Source organism: Rattus norvegicus, chromosome 19 (genome assembly GCF_021556685.1).
Source record: "Rattus norvegicus strain SHRSP/BbbUtx chromosome 19, alternate assembly SHRSP_T2T, whole genome shotgun sequence".
In the NCBI taxonomy this organism is placed as follows: Eukaryota; Metazoa; Chordata; class Mammalia; order Rodentia; family Muridae; genus Rattus; species Rattus norvegicus.
Genome location: NC_141552.1, coordinates 27,338,072 through 27,362,877, shown reverse-complemented (window position 1 = coordinate 27,362,877; position 24,806 = coordinate 27,338,072). Strand labels below are relative to the sequence as shown.

At 42.7% G+C, this 24,806-nt stretch overlaps 2 protein-coding genes across 3 annotated transcripts in view; one reads left to right on the top strand and one right to left on the bottom strand.

Moving 5' to 3' along the window:
- Positions 1-24,806, bottom strand: part of LOC147999308 (disks large homolog 5-like) — a 42,619-nt gene that overhangs the window by 8,381 nt on the left and 9,432 nt on the right. Inside the window, exons 2-3 of one of the 2 annotated variants that reach the window (XM_087596543.1) lie at positions 13,664-13,822; positions 1,190-1,358 (exon numbers count right to left, since the gene is read on the bottom strand). The gene's annotated coding sequence lies outside the window, so the exon portion shown is untranslated. The remainder of the gene's footprint in view (positions 1-1,189; positions 1,359-13,663; positions 13,823-24,806) is intronic. The other variant, XM_087596542.1, reaches the window with a different exon arrangement.
- LOC147999309 (disks large homolog 5-like) lies at positions 17,947-23,339 on the top strand. The gene is made up of 5 exons (XM_087596541.1): positions 17,947-18,781; positions 19,848-20,007; positions 21,195-21,338; positions 21,971-22,133; positions 22,847-23,339. Exons 1-5 carry the CDS (start codon positions 18,700-18,702, stop codon positions 22,874-22,876), a joined length of 579 nt encoding a protein of 192 aa, XP_087452667.1. The 5' UTR covers positions 17,947-18,699; the 3' UTR covers positions 22,877-23,339.

The following is a 24,806-nucleotide window of genomic DNA, read 5'->3' as shown; positions in this document are numbered from 1 at the left end:
CAAGGAGAAGGGCCATGGGCATGGAAGACAGGAAACATAAGTCAGTCATCACTGACACCAGCACAGTGTGTGCTTCAGAGCTGGCTCTGCTCACTCTTGTCCCAGTGGCAGGACTTAAGAGTGGTGCATACCTGTCACCCAGCACTCAGAGACATCTGAGGCATGAGAACCAGGAGTTCATGGCCATCTTAACTAATGGTGAGATCAAAGCCAGCCTGGGCTGCATGAGACTCAGTCTCAAAGCAGGCAAGGAGGAACTTGCTATATTTGAGCAAGGAAGCTGGAATCCTCCTGGGTTCAAAACATTCACTGCAATACAGAAAGATGCTAGGGCTAGTGTGGCAGAAAGTAGGAGACAGAGAAGCCAGGTTAACCCTCCCTAATCTTCTCATGCTGTGTGAGCTATGAGTAGATGGTGCCCTATACACTGTGGACAGGATGGTCTCTCAGACGGTTCAGAAAGCCATGGAGGACTCCAGCAATTCTCCACTTGGGTGTCACTTGAGTCTTATATGTGTGTGTTTACAAGCCAAAAAATAAGATCCATAGGTGACTGTGTGAATTCAACATGGCACAGCCATGTGCTGGAATATTATTCAGCCTTACATAGGATTCAGATTCTGACCCTTGAACAGGAATGAGAATGGTAGCCATTCTCCTAAGTCAGACCTCCAGGCAGTGCAAAGACAAACTAACACTGTATGACACCACTGAGGGCTGCAGTGTCACCAATTATATAAAGACAGAAAGCAGGAAGGTCTACAGAGCTCCAGGGGTGACATGGAGTGGGGAGGTTGGATGGTAGGTGTGTAAGTGGGACTGAGGCTCAGAGGAGTCAGACATGGCTGCAGAATATGCATGTGGCTCCTCCCATACCTGTGGGTGCTGCTTCCTCAGAAAAGCAAATACAGCAAAAGAAAGGACCAGAGGGGACAGGCTCTGACCACTTGTAGACACACACAAATGACGTGACAGAATGTGCACACTGATGCCTTGCTGCAGGAGCAGTTGAACATCCAGAAGGGTTGAAAGAGGCTGGAAGGGCTGAGCATGGCACTGAGTTCAAGGACATAGCTTTAGGTCCTGGGGAACCTACGGTGCCCAGGCCCCATCCTGCTGATACTGAGGGACACAGCTGACATTCAGGGTGATGGCTGGGCTAGGCTGGGGAATAGGTGTCCACTCTCACCTGCTCCAGCTTGAAGATGTGCTGGGTGAAGTAGGACTGCAACTGCTTGTTCGTGTAGTTGATGCAAATCTGCTCAAAGCTGTTCTGTTCAATGTCCTCAAATCTGAATATGGCCAAGACACCAATGGGCAAGCACTGGGAGACGAGCTGTGGTTATAGCCGGGATCTCCTGGGAAGAACAGCCGTCCTGAGAGGAGTTGCAGAAGAGGGGGTGTGTTTTCCTGACCTGTTTGGTACCCAGTGTTTTTTGCCAAGGGTTCCTTTATTACTTCTTGATGGAACCAGGCCTGCACATATCCAGTAAGCATTGGGGTGGAACCTGGGCTTGGTGCCCACATGCTGGCATTGCTGAGGGTGAAGCCTAGCCTATCACACTCCCAGACACCGAGTGCAGATGCCTGGCTTCCTATAGAATGGCGGTTCTTACCCTTCCTAACACTGTGACTCTTTATTTCAGTTCCTCATGTCGTTGTCATCCCAACATAAACTTATTGGAGAGCTACTTCATAAGTGTAACTTTGTTACTGTGAGGAACTGTAGCGTAAATGTCTGGTGTGCAGGAGCGCTGATGTAGAACCCACAGATTGAGAGCAGCTGCTGTAGAGGATCAGAGTCCTCTGCCAGCCCTGGTGTTTGCAGAGATCCCCTGGGTTCCTGGACTCCATGGCTTTCCCAAGGACAGGGTTTATTCTTGGCCGTCTCAGGGCCCGGGCCCTCACAGAAACAGCCTCTCCCATGTCCTTCCTGTTGAGGAGAGTGTGGTTGGTCCTCAGCACAGACCAGTCAAACAGGGTGCTGTATAGACACTTGGCCAGGGGTCTCCTGCAGTTATGGCCTCTGGACAGAGGGGTTTCTTACCTGGGGTGGGGCAACCATGCCAGGTACAGGCAGTGATGCTCAGAGTCAAGACCTCGTTTTGTCTTATTTTCATAGACAAAGTTGCCCAGGCTGGCCTCGAACTTGCCGTGTAGCCAAGGATAATTAAACAACTGATCCTACTGCCTCTACCCCCCATGGCCTGGCATTGCAGATGAGTGTCACCAGAGCTGGCTTGTCACAGCTGCTATACAGCTCTAAGTCAGGGGCCTCATGTGCAGGTGTGTTATGACTGTGCCATCCCCACCCTGCAACCAGGGTTTTCACCTTTCTCCTGCTGAAGTCTGCTTAATCCTACCCTGGCCCCAGGACACAGCAGCTGTGGGAGAATCAAAGCCTGGGGCTTCAGCACAGCATGGGTACACAGCATTGCATGCAGCCTACACGGCTGTGAAAAAGCCAAGGAAGTGCTTCTCAGCACACCCCCTGTAGGAGTGTCTAGCCCATCCTTCTCTCCATGGACGCAGACATCTGCTTCCAACTGCCCGACATGTCCCTCTGGTTTTGACTTTCCTGGATGCCATGTCAATGCCACCACACAGAGTGCTGCCTCTACTGGGGACACTAACACAACCTCTCTGGGGGACATCTGAGCCAAGCAGGGATTGGGTGCACTGCAGAGAGGTCAAGTCATGTCGTGAAGTACCTTGTCCCACAAAGGCTCACTGTTCAGGGAGTTGACTGGAAAAGTAAGCTTATGCCCCTGGGCAGGGTCCCCATAGGGAATGTCCCACACCCTGCCATCAGGTCTATTCCTGATGCCATGCAAATTCAATTTGCAAGACCCAATGCTCTGGAAATGTCAAGAGCTAACGGAAATGTACCAGGAAGTGCACACCATAGCAAAGGGAGAGGATGGCACAGAGACCTATGCTATGGGTTAAGGGGCACGAAAAGGCCACCTCGAGCACAGGGGTCAGTCACCTCTTTCACAAACAAGGCAAAGGTCAATGCTCTCAGCTCTGGGAGCCTAAAGGGCTCTGTGGCTCCTAAGCCCTGCAGCTGCAGCCAGAAGCAGCACTGAACAGGATGTAAATGCTGAGTATGGCGATGTCAATAAAACTTTATTTACAAAACCAAATTGGTGGTGGTGCTGGTGGTGGTGGTGATGGTGGTGGTGGTGGTGCTGGTGGTGGTGGTTGCGGACTGGTTCATTTCAAAGCATGCTGGAGTGGCATGGCCACTGAGCATCAGGAAACACAGAAAGGAATGCGACCGGACGCAGGGCTCCCAACACCCTAGACGTCGACCTATGGCACTGGAACAGGGTCCCTGAAGGTAAGTCTGGACAGTCAGATAAGTTAAGTACATTTTATTACAAGGAAATGGGACAAGATAAATCTCTTCATCTCGCTATGCTTAAGCATCTTTAAGAGTGCAGGGAATTCATGTCTATCAGTCTGGTTTAGAAAAGTGTTTAGAGACAGCAAGAGTAAACTCCATGGTTCCCTGAGGAGGGTTCCAGGGATTCTGATATCTGGGTCAAAGTGAAAGTTAAGGTGAAAAAGGCTGTCAGGCAGGGCAAAAAGATTCCAATTTCTGGTCTCTTTGGGCTGTAACTTTTACTGTGTTCAAGGCCATGAATGCAGACAGGGTAATAATTAATACAGAACAAGAAGCTAGAGCTTCATTAAGACAAAACGAAAGTAAAAGTTTTGCCCTCTGCACCACTGCCTGAAGCAGGTTTTTCTAAGTCGTTTCCTGAGGATGGCATGTTGACCATTAGATTCACACGATGATGATGACAAATTCACCTGCTTTTTCTTTTCCTATAATTAGGCCAGCATCGATTCAAGATGTGGCCCAACCGACTTATTATAAAGGATGATACTGGTTGGTTGAAAAAGGTAGTAGCTTTCTATGAACCATGTATTAAGTTTTTATGTATATTAAAATTAACATTGGAAAGAACAATGGTAGGAGAGGAAGCTGGAGGACAACTGCTGCAAATGCTTGCTTTTGAAAATGCTAATGAAGAGTACAGGAGAGCATTATTACCTATAAAGGAGGCTGGGGATATTAATGCTTATATGAAGGCATGCAAGTGTATCTTTTCTGAAAATGGAAAGATGCATATTTGGCATGTATTGATCCAGATAGATTTATTAAATTATATGTTTAAATACTCTTGAATATCCTACAGGCACTTTCGCTCAGGATGAGTTGCCTTTAGAATGGGTTTATATTAAATAAAACTTTAACCAAACATTAACAAATTATGAGGAACAAATTTCTTTAATTATTCAGCAAGGCATACAAAGACCTGTTACTCTGTGGGGATATGATTGTGCTGCTATTGTTTTCCCATTAAGCAAAGATAAAGTGGAGTATTTAATGCAGATGTCTGAGGTTTTTCAATTAGCCATGATTTCTTACACTGGAAATATTGAATTTCATCCTCCCCATAGTAAATTGTGGGATTGCTTTAAAAAACAAAAAAAAAATTTGATAAATACACTAATTTCGGTTGATCCATTACCATCAGCCTTTACTGTGTTTACAGATGGCTCTAACACCAAGATGGCTTATTGGACCAAAGATTAATTTGGGGGACAAGAATCTTCTTTTGGGTCAGTACAACAAAATGAATTATTAGCGGTAATTAATGTATTGCAGGATTTTACTCATGATGTAAAAATATTATACCTGAGTCCGCTTATGTTGTAGGAGTAGTACAGAATATTGAGACTGCTGTTGTTTCTACATCTAAGCCTATATTAAATGTTATTCTCACATATTAAAGGCCTATTGTTATTATGAAACTCTAGAATATTCATTACACATACTAGATCACATTCAAAATTTCCAGAATCTTTAACACTTGGCAATCATATGGTAGATCAATTAGTGGCATTTGCTACCCCGGAAGAACACAGTCATAATCATGCCAATACAGGATATTTACATATTAAATATAAGCTTCCCTATTCTCAAGCCAAACAAATTATTGCTAATTGTCCTATGTGTCTGTCTTCACGTATAAAATGTGTTCCATCTCAAATTAATCCCAGAAGGATGCAGCTTAATACATCGTGTCAGATCGATATAACTCATATTTCTGAGTTTGGTCGCCTTTCACATATAGAAGTAAGCATAGATAATTTTTCAAAATTTGTGTGGGCTACACCATTGCCAGGAGTACGCACTGCTCATGTTATACAGCATCTATTGGAAACTTCTGCTGTTATGGGACAGCCTTCTAAAATTAAAATTGATAATGGACCAACATATATTTCTTATCAATATAAACAATTTTGTCAACGATATCATATTGTACATATTACTGGTACAGAACACAATACACAAGGACAAGCTTTTGTTGAAAGAATTCACCATACCCTGAAATGACAAATTATAAAATTAAAAAGGGGGAAAAGAGATGGCCTTATGCAACCTGAATGGAGTTTGCAGACCAGTCCCAGAGTTATATGGCACAAGCATTATACATTAGTAATTTTCTTAATTTACCACAAGGTGAAGTTATATCAAGAGCAGATAGACACTTTGTTGAACTTCCCCCCAGAAGGCATGGAACAGACAGTATGGATAAAAATTGCCCGGGATGCTGAATGGCAGGAAGGGACATCATTGTATATAGGGGAAAGGGTTTTGTCTCATTACAGGATGGGAGACTATTCTGGTTACCCGGGAGATGGATCCAAGCACAGAATAATAAGAACTGCTCCCTACCCTCAAAGGAATCCAGTTAAACCAGCTACATTTTCTCCTGATGGATGTTCTCAGGAGATGAGGAGGTGTCCTCCATTACTGAGGCCCTGGCTTCTCTTAGTGTCCACAAACAACAATGGATAAGGATCCGTGCAGTGACAACCCTATTACCTGTGGGGTCAGGTGAAGCGATTAAGCACTGAAAGGAATAATTTTGTCCCCTTCAGGAAAGTCCTTTACTGCTGAGCACTTATTCTTAGCAATGTGTGTTTTACTCATGGTTTCTTCTGCTGCGGCCAATGCCAGTTATCGGGCTTATATTGCTTATCATGATGAAATCCTACTACTTTTGTGTTAGTAAATATATGGATAATGACACAGAACATGATTGGAAGTTTATTCAAGCCTATTTAGAGGGTAATGAAAGTGCTTCAAAAGTAATTAATGCCTTGAAATATGATGTTCGAATGTCTTTTGGTAAACAGCTAGAAGATACTACCCCTATGGAAATAGCTAAATTATTGGCTGATCAATTGACAGGATTAGATCCCAAGGCTTGGCTTCAAAGGATTTTCCATAGCATGGGAGGAGCTAGTTTTGCCATAATCTTATGTACATTATGTATTATGTTGCTTTATTTTTACATGACTAAACCCCTACAAGGACCTTTAGCTATGTTATGTAAAGTGTTACTTTAAAACAAAAGAAAAAAGAAGGAATTGTTAAGACATAGAGATGCAGCTCCCAGGCAGGGTCAAGAAAGGCCTGGTGACAGATTCAAGTAGGGGCTGGAATGCCGCCCTGGAGAAGAAAATGTTTTTCTCACTTGGCCTTAAATTATGTTCTGCTGTGTCCTGTTTCTGTGGAAGTGGTTCTAACGCTCTCTTGGTAATGGTGAGTATATTTTGATTATAATTAGAGAGGGGAATTGTTATATGAATATTTTGAGAAGAAGCTTTAGTTTATTCGTCTTTCTTTGTTTAATCTTCCCTCATTGTTCCTGGTATCCTGGGAATAATGATCTTATGGTATTTTGACACAATGAAAATTGTAGTAATGCATATTCTTAGCTTAATAAGGATTAATAAAGCTTGGAACTGCGTGCAGTTTCTTCTGCCTTTGCTCTGCACCCCCTGTGTCCTGGGGGTATGCGACCATACCCAGGGCCCCAACTCACTAGACATTGACAATGGGTCACCCCACAAAACACAGAAGCATCTATCTTAGTCAAAAATGGACATTTTATTGAATGCACACACTAACACTGATTGATCACATCCATAGCTAAGATACTAGGGGCAGATCTGTGGCCCAAAATACATTCCTCTAAACCTATAAAGAAAGAAAGAAAGAAAGAAAGAAAGAAAGAAAGAAAGAAAGAAAGAAAGAAAGAAAGAAAGAGGAAAGAAAGAAAGAAAGAAAGAAAGAAAGAAAGAAAGAAAGAAAGGAAGGAAGGAAGGAAGGAAGAAAGGAAGAAAGAAAGGAAGGAAGGAAGAAGAAAAAACACAAAAAACTTAAGCTTCTCATAGGAATTTCGCAGGAAGTGTTGTCTGGCGGTCAGTTCTGATTGGGCCATTTTAGATGAAACAGTGCATAGTGACCCTTAATGTGATGGGCCCTAGATAAAGCTTTTTGCAATATTGGAATTTTAACAAACCTCATCCAGAACATACAGCAGAGGCAAGGATGTGATCACCATGTCCTTGCTCTCTATCAGGTTATTTTTCTGTGTCCTTGATTGTCAGGCATAGAACAGCAACAATCTGGTAGACATGGAACAAAGTGGCTAAAACTATAGTTGTGGGTTGCACACCTCAACTGTCAATGGCTAATGCTGTCCTCAGAGACCTCGGAGGCCCCTCTTGTAAGACTATCTATTGGAAAGTGGAAGCAGGTTTATCTGAACTCAAAGTGAACCTGGCCAGCCAGGGAGAGGGCAACATGGGATACTTGAGACCCTGTCTAAAACCAGCACAAAAACCAACCCTTCATTCAAAGCATCATCTATTAATTCTTTATTATTTACCACTTTCTCCCTACCAGCCTTTCAGTCTGGAATGGTAGAAAAGGACTGGGAATGTTCCTTCTATTCTAAGGACCTTGATCTCTCTTTCCTTAGGTCCACATTAAGAACACATGCAAATGGGTATCACCATCTGAACAACTTAGGATCATCTACTCAGTATATCTAGCCTAATACTGTGCTATGACAATCTCAAGCTTCCCTGAGTTTCGCTGACCTAGCAAGAAGTATGAAGTACTGAGGCCACACCCCAGTGATCCTTTCAAGGGGTTAGAAGAAAGTCATCAGAGAAACTCCACTTCTTTGTCCTTAGATTAAATCACATTGACACAATGTGGGTGGACTATTTAACCAGACATGTTTCTCCCAACCCCACCTTTCTGAGTTCAGACCATGGCAGAATTCATGCCCCAACACCCTAGATATTGAGTTTAGTAATATGTAATTATTATTTAAACCTATGTATTAAATTTTGTCATTTTGTTAATTTTTGTGTTTTTCACAGTCTTCTTTGATTAACTTTCCCAGTTTTATTAATTTATCCCCTGTGTTCTCTGGTATTTTGTCCTGCCCTTCAAACTAAATTACTCCTTTTAGGATCCTCTACAGAGCTGTCTTACTGGTTACTCATATTGTGTTAAATTTATTTTTAGTGTGCATTAGTCAGCACAGTAGCTGTGCAACTGCCTGCCCTCCATGGTACCAGATCTACTTTCCAAACAATAACGATAACTCTTACTGACTGTGTAGCATCTTAGCTGCTCTTTGTTCCACTTGGACAGCCCTCAGGACCAGGCTCTCCTCTCCCTTAACCATGGCTGCTGTCCTCTTCCTCTCTCCTCTCCATCACACACGTTCTTCCTTTATTCTATGGCACCTTCTTCTTCCTTCTTCCCTCCTCATGATCCTCTCTAGCAAAGCCCTCAAAGCTCACCTCCCCCATCTCTCTGCTGTGCAGCTGTTGGCTGTTGGCTTCTTTATAATCACAGTTAACTGGGAGCAGGGTCAGTTATTTGGGGTTAACCAGTCTTGAGTTCTACAATTAGCATTAAAATACAAGCAGAATTAGGCCAATCCACTACAGGGATTTTTGTTTGTTTGTTTGGTTGGTTTGGTTTAATTTTCATTTACCTTTTAACTTGTTATTTTATTTTTGGCTATTTTTTATTAATCGGTTATTTTATTTATTTACATTTCAACTGTTGTCCTGCTTTCCACACTCCCCTCATCAAACCTTACATCCCGTTTCTGCTCAGCTTTGCCTATGTGACAGTGCTCCCCCACCCACACATATCCATCCCCACCTCACACCTCTAGGATCTGCCTTTGGTGGGGCAATAGGCCTCACCTTGAACCATAGAGCATCCTTGCATACACTTTGGCCAGCAGTTTGGCCCCTGGGAGCTTGGGGATTAGGGAAAGAGGATCTGGTCAGATATTAAAGCCAATGATTCCTGCATTCTCTTCTTTTTCTGGTTATAGGTGAAATTATGTTTGTGTGCTTCTCTTTTTTTAAATTATTGAGAGAAGATTAATTTCTTGGTTTTTCTTGGGTATAGTTTAGTTTATTGTCTTGGAGTTTTCCTCCTATTAGCCTCTGTTGTGCTTTCTTTCAGAAAAGAATTGTTTAAATTTGTTTTGTCATGAAATATCCTGGTTCCTCCTTTTATGTTGATTGAGGATTATGCTGGATATAGGAGCCTGTGTCTGCATTACATCTGCCCAAGATTTTCTGACTTTTAGAATCTCTGTTGAGAAGTCTGGTGTAATTCAGATACGTTTGAATTTATTTGTTACTAGATATTTATACCTTACCCCTTTTAATGTTCTTTCTTGATCTGTGCATTTAGCGTTTTAATTATTATGTGAATGGAGGAATTTTTCTGGTACAATTAGTTTGATGTTCTGTAGGCTTGTTGTACCTTTATGGCCTTTTCTTTCTTTACCTTATGGAAGTTTGCTGCTATGATTTGTTGAAGGTGTTTACTGGATCTATGAACTAGAAATCTTAATTCTCTTCTCTATCTATTATCCTTAGGTTTCAACATTTAATTGTGTCCTGAAATTCATAGATGTTTTGGATTCAATAAACCATACATGTTTATCTCAGATGGGTGTTTTGTGCTTTGTGGGATGACCTCCTTGACCCCAGGCTGCATGAAGAATCTCAGCTGACAATGGGGACATAATTATAAGTATGTGTAGCAAGACCCAGGCCTCTTCCAGGTTCTTAGATATTAACTGAGAACCTCAAATACAGTAGTAATGTGATAGTGTGGTGTGAATCTAGTTACTATTCTCTATTTTGATATAGATGACTCTTTTTGTGTCATGGTCAGCTTATAATGACTAGAAGACCTAAGCTTGAGAATAACCAAAGACTACATTGCTTCTCTAGCAGCTGAGCTTTTAAAAGTCCTGGTGTGACAGCAACTGTTGGTGGACATTCTGGATTATTCCTTCTGTACTTTAACTCTCTGTGTCACTTCCACCATCAGTAAGTTAGTTCAATTCCATAAATTGGAAATCCATCACCTGGAAGAAATACTGTTTTTTTTAAAGATTTATTTATTTATTTATTTATTATATACAAGTACACCGTGACTGTCTTCAGACACACCAGAAGAGGGTATCATATCTCATTACAGATGGTTGTGAGCCACCATGTGGTTGCTGGGATTTGAACTCAGGACCTCTGGAAGAGCTGTCAGTGCTCTTAACCACTAAGCCATCTCTTTAGCCCAAGAAATACTTTCTGAATATGATCTGAGATTGGCCATGGAAAAAGGGTAGCTTGAACTGTCCCACCTAGGTTCTGGGCCTGCACAGGCCTGCTCTCCAAAAGAAACCTGTGTTCACAGCTGTTGGCTGGCTAAGAAAGATTTCACGAGACGTGATACACAGCCCTCGGACTTCTGCTCCAGTCATCTGCACAATTTTTCCCGGACGATATCCTCATACCTCCAGCAGGCGGGTGATGAAGCTGTCCACTCTCAGCTCCCCTTCAGCCATCTTGTGGGCACCAGACTCTCCTCCCTGCAGGAGGAACAAGGGCTTCTCCATGGTGGCTGCAGCAGCAGTGGTGGTTTGGCATTGTCACCTAGGAGACCCTATGCCTTTCTACCCCAGTTCCAACTGACCTCAGGCCCGGGCCTTCCCCCCATCCACTTCCCACGGAGCAGGGAGAGAAGCACCCACTAGAAATAAAAGGGAAGCCCTTGGTCCTGCCAAGAGTGAACCCCCAGTGAAAGGGATTGCTGGGGGGGAGGGCGGTAATGGGAGGAGGATGAAGAAGGGAACACCCATAGAGTAGGGGAGGGGGGTTAGGGGGATGTTTGCCTGGAAACCCAGAAAGGTAATAACAATTGAAATGTAAATAAGAAATACCCATTTAATAAAGATGGAGAAAAAAAGAGAAAAGTGTAACACATTTAAAACAGAAGAATATGGACCCTAATTTTAAAGCACAGCTCTGTCAATTAACTATATCTTTAAGGAAGCTCAGAAAATCAGGCCAAACAATATTTTCTCGGTTTATGTATCTGTAATGTCGCATAAATAATAATGTCCGTTTCTTGCTATTGTGGAGTGAATTAAATAGTAAATATGTAATCATGGAAATTTTGAAGTACCATCCATTTTTCTGTTCATTAAATCAATCTTCCTCATTTCATTGATCAAGTATGTATGTTTTCTTTTCATAATTACATTTATAATAAAACCAGCATAAAAACCTTCAGAATTGTATAAGCTTTCACTTTTAACAAATTAAATTAGTTGTTCTTTGTATTTCTGCTGAACATTTAAATGTTCTTTATATGTCCCAATGTGAGTTTATTAGGTACCTATAAACTTTAAACTCTTTGCCTGAGAGCATGAGTACTATTTAATTATATAGTAACTACACTCGGGCTGTCTTTGTATTAGAACCAATTATATCAGACTCTAAGAAAAATTACTATTGCCTAAAAGTTTGTGTGTGTGTGAGTGTGAGTGTCTGTGTGTGTGTGAGTGTGTGTGTGTGTGTGTGTGTGTGTGTGTGTGTGTGTGTATGTGTGCAGCACATGACCAAACAACTTTCAGGAGCCATTTCTCACCTTCTGTCATGTTGGCCCCAGGATGTAACCCAGATGTTTGACTTTGGCAATAAATAATATTACCAACTAAATAAATAAATAAACAAACAAAAAACAAGCCACCAATCAACTTTAAAAGTAAAGGCCAGAAGTTCACAGATTACTAGCATTGACCTTACCATATCCTTTCTTTGGGGATGGGAAAATTAATGTTCAGAAATCCATGACTTTCAGGAATTGTGATATTCATGGAAATTCAATTCCTTTGCAGATGCTCCAGTTGTTGTGGCCAATTGCTAGAAAGGTCAGCTTAAGCTTGCAGGACCCCAACCATCCCTCCCCCCGCCTCCACAGATGCTCAAAAGACACTGCCCAGAACTTACTCCACATTCCCCAGAACCACTTTCTATGTCCATCATTTCTTTGAGACGAAAGGTCAGACTCCTTCACCCTAGTCTCTCCACAATCGACATCCCCCCTCCCAAAACACTTCTAAGACTGGAAAACATGTCTTAGGATGTATCTGCCAGACTTGAACTGAGAGAAAGTAGGGCACTGGTTGTCACTACAACATTGGTGACATAGCAGAGGACGCCAAGAACTCTCTAGGAGACAATAGAATGTCCAAGAAGGGACAGCAGATGTCATGGGGAACAGACTTTGCCTCCCTGCTAATGTTCTCCCTGTACTGAGCATAAGCTGAGGTGGCCTTTCCAGGAGAATTTCCTGGGGCAGAGCCACTGAGCATCTCCTGCTTCCAAAGCCAAATTTTCCTCAAGGCTTCATTATAAAAACCTTAGTAATTCCTATGCATCTAAATGAATGTTTCCTTCCAAATCCTGCCCAAAAATGTCTCATCCTAACTCAAATTATCCTCCTTCACCAATATTAGCCATTAAAAATTCCTGAGAAATAATACCAGTTTGAATATGCAGTCAAAATGTTCTCCTGTCTTATTATGTACAGGTGCTTGAAATCACATCAAGAAATAGCCTGCATGGAAGGTTGCAACATGGGTGTGTGTTAGGGGAACACTCATGAAGCCTTGTGCTTAGCATTCAACGGTTGCCACAAAATTCCTTAGGAGGAAGACTTGAAATCATTATGGTGCTAGAAACATTGTGGAGGCCAGTTGGCAGAGGAAAGTGAAACATTAGAGCCACCAGTGAAGGCTCCTGTTGGGCCCTACCTTGGTGTTTCCCTCCTGCCTCTCTGAGCCTTTCAGCCTGCTATAGCAAGAAATTGTTTACACCTTTGACAGCTGCTCTTAGCCCCTGATTTGGGGCTGGGATTTTCCATGGCACCCTTCCTCCCCACTGAGCTTTCCTGCTTCTTGTTTTTAAGAAGCTGTTTATGCCCCTGATTGGGCTGGAACTTTCACCTCACAGACTTGTCCTATTTTCCTGGTTGGGGATTTTCACCTGCCTTGTTGTTTTTCCACGGCTTTTGCCTCTGGTATATAAGGAGATCTCAGTAAAGCCTTGGTGGCACTCGCTAAAAAGGGGTGACCCGTGTACGTGTTTTCTTTCAACCCCACAAACCTACACCCGATATTCACACACTGTCGGCACAGGCACTGACAATAGGTATCATAATAGAAACTAGTAACTAAATTTAACCAAACTATCACATTAATGCTATGTTTGGTGGTATTTTTTGCCCTCTTAGGACCTGGAAGAGGCTTGAGGTTTTCTAATCCTACTCATAATTTATTATCCTTCCCAACACTATGGGCTTTGTTCTGTTAATGCTAACAGCGGCATCCAATACCTAGGATATTTTCTACTGACATGTGTGACGTGAGACAAAACAGTCCCTGTCATCCCTCACCTGAATAAACTTCCTTAGAGGACAGTGTAGTTGGAGGGTCCTTCTTTCCTCTCCAAGATCGAGAAACATTTCCAGTCTTCAGACAAGTGTGTCACCCATTGTCCAGTGACTGTCTTGAGATGTCCACATTGTCAGCTGAGTGTCATCATCCAGCCTGCCCTGTAATTGTTGTAGATGATTAATAAGGTTCCAGCCCTAGGATTTAATTCAGTGCTACAGAACTTGCCAAACATGCTCAAAGCCCTAGCTGCCACCCTAGTCCTGTGTGCTCTAGAGAAAGAAAATAAAGAACCACATTGTCTATCAAGTTTCTCTTCCAATAGAAGGAGAATCTGCATCCGGTCTTTTAAGTAACTCTAAGCCCCAGCTTCCCCACAGCTCCCTATTTCGATTCCATTATTGGTGGATTTTCAGTAACGCTCACTCTATTTTTGGTGTGCAAAGAATATGCACCATGTCAGTAAAGTGTGTGTGTGTGTGTGTGTGTGTGTGTGTGTGTGTGTGTTCATCCATGAACTCACTATAAATTATTATCAAATGACCCAGAGGACCGTGGAGAAACCTGTCGATGTGCATGCAGAATTATGTTACTACCATTCCATGGCACCTTATAGGGAACACTGAATTAGTGGGCCGATTTAATAGAGCCTAAAACCAGGCTATGCATGGTTTTCGGTAAGATTGTGATGTGCAACACCACAACAGAGATCAGCAGAAGCTTCATTTACTCCATGCTGCTGTTACCAAGGGGAGGCAAAGCCTCATCCCATAGAGAGTCTGGTAGGATCTGATCAAGGGCAATAAACTCAAGGTTGAAATCAAGCCTTTAGAAACAAAGAGAAAAATACAAAGTCAAGGAAAGCAAGAGCTGTCTTTTCTTCCTCTTTTTTTTTTTTTGAGAAGAACCACAAGAGAGACAACCCCTTCCTCAAACTAACAATGCACAAGAGAGACAATACATGAATTAAAAATCAGAAATGAAATGAGGGACATAACAAGAGACACCGAGCAAATTCCAAAATCATTAGTTCTTACTCCCGAGGACTTTACGCCAGAAAACTGGAATATTTATTCGATATTTTTGATTTTGTAGACAGATAACAATTACCAAAGTTAAATCCAGATCTGGGAAGGTATCTGAATAATACCCCTAAGAAAATAGATACACTCATTAAAGGTTGCATACATTATATATTATATTGCTTTCTTTTTGCATGATTAAACCCCTCCAAGGACATTTAGCTGTGTTATAGAAAGTGTTACTTTCAAAACAAAATGACAAAGAGAGAAATTGTGGAGTCACTGAGATACACTTCCCAGACAGGATCAAGGAAAGACGGCTGAGAGATGCAAGCAGGGGCTGGAACGCTGCCCTTGAGAAGGAAATGTTTTTCTCACTTTACTTTACACTATGTTGTACTATGTCCTATTTTGTGGAAGCGGCTCTCATGCTCTCTGGGTTATGACAAGTATATTGTGATACTAGGAAGAGGGGTGATTTGCTATACAGATATTTTAAGGAGAAGCCTTTGCTTAGTCTTACTTCTTTGCCTAGTCTTGCCTCAGTCGTTCCTGGTATCATGGGAATAACGATCTTATTATATCTTGCCAAAAGGGAAAGTGAGGTAATGCATATTCATGCCTGTATAAGGGTTAATAAGCTTGCAGCTGCATGCAGTTGCATCTGCCTTTGCTCTGCATCCCCTGTGTCCTGGTTATTTGTGACCGTACCTGGGCCCCCAACACACTAGATGTTGACACGCATCACCCTTCTCAGTGTCAGGTTTATTTTCTTTCTTTTTTGAAATCTATGATGTGGAGGCGTATTACAGCAACAATATGAAATACCAGGCTGGCATGTATGAAAATTGCTGTGTTTAAGCTAGGTGTGGGGACACGTCCTCAAAAGGAGCTGTTAAGATGGGAAACACATAATGCATTTGTTGCTGGAATTGAGTTGCCTCAGCTGTGTTGCTCTGCCTGCTCAGTGTCCATTCAACATCACTCTGTTTCTAAAGAGGAACTCAAGGTTTGTCCCAGCCGCCTGTGAGCTGTGATATGGGCAGAGAAAGGCCAGGACACAGTGGTGATTTCCCACTCCTCAGTTATGCTGAATTTTCCACTACTGTACTTGTATACACAAGTACAGTGTGGTCAGTTATTATAGATATTTGTCATTTCCTACAGAGGGCAACTATGATTGACTACACCCAATTCTATAAAAAACAAAACTCAGGAAACCTGGCCCTTGGCAGCAATGAATCAAGAAATATCTAGGATGGTGGGGCATGAATTCTGCCAAGTAATGAACTCAGATAGGTGGGGTTGTGAGGAAGATGTATGGTTGAATATCCCAATAGATTCACGTTGTATCATCTTGATTTAATCTAAGGACAAAGAAGTGCAGTATCTCTGATGGCTTTCTTCTAACCCCTTGAAAGGTCCACTGGGGATTGACCTCAGTTCTTCATTCTTCTTGCTGGGGCAGCAACACTCAGGGAAGCTTGAGATTCCATAGGCACAGTATTAGGCTAGAAATGCTGAAGGTGATACTAAGTTGTTCAGATGGTGATACCCATTTCATTTGTTCTTAACCTGGACAAAAGGAAAGACAGATCAAGATCCTTAGAATAAAAAGATCATTTCCAGTTTTTTTCTACCTTTCCTGAATGAAAGACTGGTTGGTAGAGAATGGTAAAAATTCAAGAATTGGTAGATGATGCTTTGAATGAAGGGTGGGTTTCTGTGCTGGTTTTAGACAGGTTCTCAATTACCCCATCTTGTTCTCTACGTTGCTCGTCAGGTTCACTTTGAGCTCAAATAAAGCTGCTTCTACTTTCCAACAGGTAGTCTTACAAAGGGGCCTCCAAGGACTGTGAGGACAGCATTAGCCAATGAGAATTGAGGTGTGTAACCCACAACTATAGCTTTATCTGAAAGACCCTCAGACAGAGGAGATTCTCGCTCCAGTCCTGAGGACAATCACCACCCCATGAACACACAGGACTCAGTCTTGATGTAAAAACAAGAGGTTTACTTTGGGATACCAATGCACTGGGGCTCGACACGGTCCTCACGAGGAGGGATGTAAGGAGCCTCAAACAACAGAAATGTACAGCTTAAACAGTCATTTATGATCACACAGTTCCATTAGCTCAGCTATTTCGGTGCCAAGAATAACTAGGCAGATGTTTCTTGTCCTGGGATAAGGCCGTAACCACATCAATGTAGGTATTTCAGTATGAAGGACGTCTGACTTGATATATGTTTTCTTATCCTGGGGTTCCCAGGACAAGGACCAAGGATATCTGTCTTGGCAGGTGTTTCTGTTCTGGAGTTCCCAGGACAAGGCTATAGTGATGTCAGCCTATAGCACAGCTGCATTCAGTACCCAGGACATCTCACTTCTATAGTGGTCAGTCAGCTTCCCAGAGATGTTTCCTGTCTTGTAATTGCCCTGCAGTAAATGTGTTCTATACCCTCTGTTCTTATGGTCGGGCAGCTTCCTAGAGAGTGGGTGGGAATGTGCTTTCTGTACTTTCTGGTCTATTGTCTAATGTCTAGGGGCTAAGCGAGGGCCAGCTTAAAAGATTCTCATGCTTAAGAAATGGCTGTACTGATATCAAATGGGGATCTTTCATATCCACTTTCTTCCAAGTCTACCAGCCATCTCAGATTGTTGCTGTAATATGCCTGACAATCAAGGACACAGAAAAATAACTTGATACACAGCAAGGACATTGTGATCATATCCTGTGTCGTTATGTATGTTCTGGATGAGGTTTGTTAAAATGACAATATTGCACAAAGCTTTATATAGGACCCATCAAATTAGGGTTAACTATGCACCGTCATAGCTAAAATGGCCTGGTCAGAAGTGACCACTGGATCACTCTTCTGTAACTTCACATGAGAGGCTTGTGCTTTTTGTGTTTTTTATTTTTGTGTTTTTTTCTTATTTATTTATTTATTTATTTATTTATTTATTTATTTATTGCTTTATATGTTGTCAGGAAGATAGTTCAAGTCATGTATCTGCCCCCAAAATCTGAGCTTTGCCACTAATACTGTAAACAGTATTAGTGTATGCATTCAATAAAATAACTTGGTTTTTTTTTTTTTTTAGTACGATAGATGCTTTTGTGTTTTGTGGGGTGATCCATGAAACAGGAGTGAAGATGCTTGTTTCTTACTCTGTCCACTGAGTTATATCTCTAGGCTTGTCCTACTCCTCTGGCTGCATCCCCCCCCCCACATTTGCTGACTATTTTATTTTTCAGATGAAATCACACGTTATAGCTTAGAGAGGCCTGTAAGCAATCCTGCTTTGGTAACTTAAGTGCAAAGAGGAGAGCCCCACACTCAGCCTGAGGGTGCATTCACTGGTGGATCCAATATTTCAGTTTCCTCTGCTAACAGATCACCACATTGTTGCCAGGACCATAATGAATGCAATTCTTTCTCCTAAGGAATCTGGTGGCAACTGTCAAATGTTAAGCACAAAGCTTCAGGTTGTACCTATAACACACACCCACATTGCAACCTACCCTACAGGCTATTTCTGGGTGTGATTTCATGCACCTGCACATGATGAGACAGGAGACCTCTTTGGCTACTTATAGGAACTGGTGTGATTTCTCAGTAATCTTTAATGGGTAATATTGCTGACTGAGGAGAATTTGAGGTAGGATGAAACATTTCTGTGCAGGGATTGGGGAGGAAGCACTCATTTAGATACATAGCAATGACTTAGGTTTTTCCAATCAAGCCTAGAGCCAAATTTGGCTTTGGAAGCATGTGGTGCTCAGTGGCTATGCCACAGGGAAGTCCCCTGAAAAGGGCACATCAGCTTTTGCTCAGTACAGGGAGAACATTAGCAGGGAGGCAAAGTCTGTTATCCATGACATCAGCCGTCCCTTCGTGGACATTCTATTGTCTCCTAGAGAGACCTTGGAATCCCTGTGATGTCACCAGTATCGTTGTGACAACCAATTCCCTACTTTTTCTCTTAGTGTCCAAAGGATATATCCACAGACATGTTTGCCCGTCTTTGTAGGCACTTTGGGAGAGTTGATGTTGATAGAGAAGAGTCTAGAGTGAAGCAAACGAAACCTAAAGGTAATGATGGACACAGGACATGGGGAATGTGGAGTAAGTTCTGGGCAGTGTATGTTGAGCTTCCTGTCAGGGGTGAGTGTGGGGGCCTTCAGCTGGCCTTTATAGCAATGGGCCACAACCACTGGAACATCTCCACAGATATTGAATTCCATGCTTATCACAATTCCTGAAAGTCAAGGTTTTCACATCATTAGTTTCTCCATAACCACATGGAGGATATGGCAATGCCTATGCTATTATTGGGTGAACTTCTAGTCTTTACTTTTACAGTGCATTCGGTATGTTAAATTGATATAATAACACCATAAGTAGTCATGGAGGGTATAACTTTTCTGAATTAAACAGGGCATCAATGTACTTCACTTTCATTGCTTCTTTAAATTCAGTGACTATCTGACAGTAGTAAGAGGGAGAGAATTGTGCTCCTGACATGACCTTATATTCTCAGAACTCCTCTTACTACCTCTGGCTGACGGGGCCACTCTTACCTTCATATATTAGAGGTTCTGTGTGGAAGATATTTTTCTACAGTAGCCAAACTATATGGGGCAGGTAGAGAAACAGCCTGTAACCTACTGACACTTCTGGGGCATTTGTCATTTCAGTAGGGGGAATTAATATGTCTGTTGACCATGTCCTCCCCCTATATGACATTTTAATGCAAAGTTATTGGACTAGAGTAACAGTGTAGGATATCTGAGTATCCCTGATCAATCAAGTCATTGTGGATGCTGAATTGATGATCTGACTTCTGAAACCAGAGGGGTGAGGGTCCTGAAACCAGGTTGTAGCCTGCGTACCTGATAATAATCCTGGAGAAGGCATCTCTCTGGTACTTGTAAGCCTGTGTGGGCAGGCATAGGGAACACCTGGCTGCTTACATCTCTTGGTCTCTATATAGTAGTGGGGGAACTGTGATCCACTTAGGAGGCCTCTTACACATAGACCAAACTCCTTGTAGTGACACTGGCTTCCAACCATGTTCTCCTGTTTGGACCTCACTGTGGTCTGTGTATGCTCTATGCATTCGCCCCATGCAGGTTCACTTGTGTTCTTCTACCTACAGAGGCCTGCAGACAGACGTTATCCCCTGAAAATATCCTAAACAAGGTGCAGGCCAACGAGGAAGAGGAGAGGCTGAATAGAGAACTGGAGCTAACTACCAAGGAGAGAAATGAGCTGACAGATCGCCTCCTTTATGTGACAGGTGGATCCATGAGCAAGAGGTATGCATTGCTCCAAACAAACGACCTTGTTCTAAACCTCATCTCCCATAGAGAGGAGATTCAGAACCTGACCCTTACTGAGGAGTGAGATTGAAAATGGACTCTGTGATTCCTCCTGTTGAAAATCTGAACTTGTGATGTGAGTGAAGAATTCAGGGATAAAGTCACTGGAGCATGAGTTCCCAGTGTACAATTGGAAAGCCCTTGACAGGTGGCAGTTTGCAAGGTTCTAGGTGCTTTGAGTTTGTGGACAGTGTTTGTACTTGCTAGGAAGGTAACTGAACGCTATCATCTCCTGGCAGCACCCTTAGGTGACAGGTCCCACATTGTTCATCTCCATGCTTAACTAGAAGGCCTGAGGCTCAGGCCTATTCCTTCTTGTCTGTGTGCCTTAAACACTGAGACAGTAATGGTGCATACATTTCTACTGATTCCCATTGTGCTCTTTCCATTTTTGTCTCTCTCATTCTCTGAGTCTGTTTGCTTTTCTTTTCTTGTGGGTGTGTCCCAGTTTGTGTGTCTGTGTGTGCACAAGTCTGCATGCATATGCACAACTTTTATATGTTTCTATGTCCCTGCACACTTGGAATTTAGGGGTCTGTTTTTTAACCTCAGGATATACCTGTATAATAGTTTCATGGAGGTGTAAGTGCTTTATTTTGGAAGCCCCACTTTCAACAGTAAAGTTCTTTGCCTGTGTGGTCACATTTGTCTATACATTTGTATGCCTTGGGCAGATTATAAGTTTGTGGCAATATCTGGTCTCATCTCCAGAATTATGTGTACTGTCTGCCTCTAGAATATTAGTTATTCAGCTTGTAGCATTCCACTTGTCAAAACAGGAAAAATGAAATCAGAGGTTTCTGGATGTGTGTGTGTGTGTGTGTGTGTGTGTGTGTGTGTGTGTGTGGTTGGGTAAGCTCTGTGGCCTAGGCTCTTGACAGCATAACAGGTTTGAATGCAGATCCAGGTCTCCTGATTGAAAAAAGTGAGCCAGGGAACCCTTTATCTGGGTGCTTAGCTTCTGTTGTCCTGGGCACACAATTCCAAGTTTCTGAAGCTGAAGAAGATCCAAATATGTAGAATTCAGAAAGTGTCCTTCCAGGCATGGGGTAGTACAGGACACAGCCTGAGTTCATATAATCCTAGACCTCGATGTTCATTGGGTTCTATCTTCCTGGGGCCAGCCCCTACTTCAGGCCAAATCCATTTTATGAAAACTTGAAGATAAAGGAGAAAGAGGTCATGTCATTACTGCACAACTTAGACACAAAGAACATTGAACATCGTGAGAAATTTCAGGAGCTCAAGAAGGAGATTAACTTCTATCGGTAAGTACTGGTCAGAAGGGCCCATCACTTGTGGAATGGCCATGTCTGCCTCTCTTTGTTCTGGACCGGAGGGTCTGCAGCTCTGGGCCCATCTCTTCTGCTGTTTAAATATCACTGTGCCGTAGGTCTTTTGGACTCAGTTTCAGTTCCATAAGAGACTGTCATTTATCACCACAGTGTCTATGCATCTTTAGAAGGCTCTGGATAGGACTACACTGATTCAGGCATCAGAGTGTTATTAGGCCAACCTGCGGCTCTGGGGTCATACCAGGTTTAACAAAGCTCAATGTGTGGACCACATGGTTAGCATGACCTCCCTTTGTTTTACTGTCCTCTTGTGGTTGTTTACTGCCTACCAATTGATGCTGTCCCGATGCATTGGGCTCTCATGGGTAGTTGTAGATCCCTTGTTCTTTTGGACAGACATGGACTGTTATTGGTGCTTGGGTCACAGAAACAATTTATTCTTCCCTGGATTGGCCGTTTGCTGTTTGTGCAGCAGCCTTACATGTATGGAGATGTATTCTATGAAGTCTTTATGGGTATCTGGGTCCTGGTGGACTTTGTGGGATTTGGCAGTTGGAATGGGAGGAAGAGGCTTCAGGATCTTACTATGCAGAGTGTGTTTCCAGCAACCTGCACAGCCGGCTCCTGATGGACCAGGCATGTATGAAGAAGAAGTTGGTCACATTGAAGCAGGAGAGCAAGGAGGTACAGCGATATTTGTTTGAGTTGAACCGGAAAGATGAAGATGAACAGGAGAAGACCAGCAACCTCCAGACCCAGCAAAATGTGGTAGGAACAAGCAGCTGAGTCAGATTAACAATGTCTGATACCATTTGCCTATTGGATACATCTTTGCTTCCCCTATCATCTTTCTAATCTCCCCACACCCAATCAGTCACCCACTTCATGTGATAGAGTTATTCATTGCTCTGTCTATGCACAAGTATTCTGGGATGTTAACCACTTTTCAGAAACTGAATTATTGGCAATTATACTTCTCTGCCCTTTTTGAAACTGCAGTCCAGAAATGGTGACAGAGGAATAACATATCATATGACTGCATCTCCCTATCACAGATTGGATGCTATGAAGAGTTTTGAACGAGTTCTTGGTCGTGTGACAAAGGTCATACAGGGGTCATGTTATGGTTGGAAGCACCTTGTAGGGATAAGAACCAAGTGCAAATGGCAAATGAGTCCTGGTCATTGGCTTTGATCTGGGTATCATGTGGCCTTCTATTTCTTCCTGCACCCCAATTAGGTCTCTCCCCATTTCCCCATTTCTGGTTTGCACTGGTAGAGTCTGAGGAGCAGCTTGTTCTGCCACAGTACTGTGAGGGTTGCTGGTGATGTTCCCAGCCTGCAGAGATATCAGCAATGATTTCAGTGAAAAGATCAGTGCTGTCTGTCCAATGTAGCTGAGGGGACAGAAGGCAGCAACTTGACAGCTGGTATGCATGTCCCCACCAAATCAGTGTCTTAATAGCTGCCTTGTCCTCCCAGGTCTCAGAAACTGCAGGACACATGGCATAGGACGGATCCCAGGAAGACAGCCCCCTGAGAAATGAGTTTCTCTCTCAGGAGTTCCCTGTGACGACAATCCTCACAGTCAAAGACTTTTTGGGGGAATATTCTTCTTCTCAGATAATTTCCTCAATGTATAGAAACCCTAAATTTATGTATCCGTATGCCAGCCTGTCTCATTGAGGTTTTTCTCCTCTCTCCTACCGACAACACCATTTGAGAGACAACTGAGGGGACTGCCTTGACATCTCACGTCCTAGAGGAGAAACAGCACTACAACTGTGTATCTAAATATTCATTAAGAATATGCTGTTAAGAAATGTTTTTGGTTATGATTTTCATTGAAGTTTTCTTTTTGTTATTTCATAGTTATATATTCTTGTTACTGTTTTTCATTTTTATACCATTTTAGTTGTTCATTTTATGCCTGTTTTTTGTAAATTGTATTCCTTATGAATAAAAATTGATTTGTAACTCTTGACTCTTAAGACCATCTTATTCAAGGGTCCTTTCCCCTCCTGTAGACTTAGAACTGACAGCTGGATATGGATCTTTGCATGATCCAGTGAATTCAAAGCCACCAAGGGGTACACAGGGTGATAGTGTCTTTTGTGTGGATAATGTGACTTTTTTTATGGACACACACTTTATGATGTAATCACTGACATACTGTATCCATGCTGTCATGTGTTCTGCTCATCCTAGTCTATATCTGTCTACAACACACATTCCTTATTGACTGTGTGCACCAGATATTGAGTAACACACACTCATGCCTGTAGAGCTGCAGAAAAAATGACAACTTTCACAAAGGAATATAGAATAATCCTAATCGAGAACCATGTGCCTCAGTTTTTCTTACAATACAGCATTAGTATTAAACCACAAAGATAATGACCATCAACGTCATTTTGGGAAATAGGTTTTTATAGGTGCTGTTTCACTTGATCATTCATATGCTGTGTTTTTTATTGTTGCTGATTATATTTATTTTTATCATGTAACTCAATGGATCTTTTTTTTTCAAATGTATGTCTGGGCCACTCCTGAGTGCATTTCCCTCATGATCCAAAAGAGGGAATAGCATTCCCCATTGTAGATGATTGTTAGGGACCATGTGGTTCTTCTGAGAGAGCAGCAGATGCTCTAACCTGGGAGTCATCACCACAGCTCCTGTAGGTAGCTTTTGTCCTTCCAGGGCATGTGCTATACTAGATGGACGCCATCATCTCCCATTAAGGAGAGAGATCTCAGGAGATGTGTATGTACAGGTGGTTGAGCAGTGCCTGCTCAATGTGGTAGGCTGCAGGGCAACCAACTGAACCCCAGCCCTGCTCCACCTGCATTCTTCGAGGCAGAGTTTCTATAGCCCAGGATGGTCTAGAATTCATCATCTACCTATGTCTTTTTTCCACTAATGCTAGGATGAGGAGCATATGTCCTCCACACCCTTCTTTCCAAACAATGAACATGCTCATGGTCTGGTTATCACATGGCCATGAGGGAGGTAAATAACACTCAGCCAAAACAGAGGCGCATTGCCACAGTCACACAGACAGCCTGGACAGATCTGACACGATCAGCACCAGGTTTGACTGCCACTACTTGAAGCAAGGTCCTCCAGTGTTAGGACAACCATTCAAACAGCAAAGAAGGAACCTGTTCCCAGCATCCGAGGAGTGGGAGACCCAGAAACCCATGTGTCAATGTGGCCATTTGGAAAATGGAAGTGGGGAGGCAGGGAAGCAGCCAGAACTGGACACAGTTGCAGGGACCCAGGCAAAGAGGGAATATTGGGGCAGAGTCCATGAGATGTCAGTAGGCAACAGGCCAGCTGGGACTAGTGTGGGTACAGGGCTTCTAGTGTGGGTGAGAGAGGAGCAAAAGTAGCAATGGTCAGATTCTGATGCAGCATAAAGATGGGAAGGAGCTTAGACCG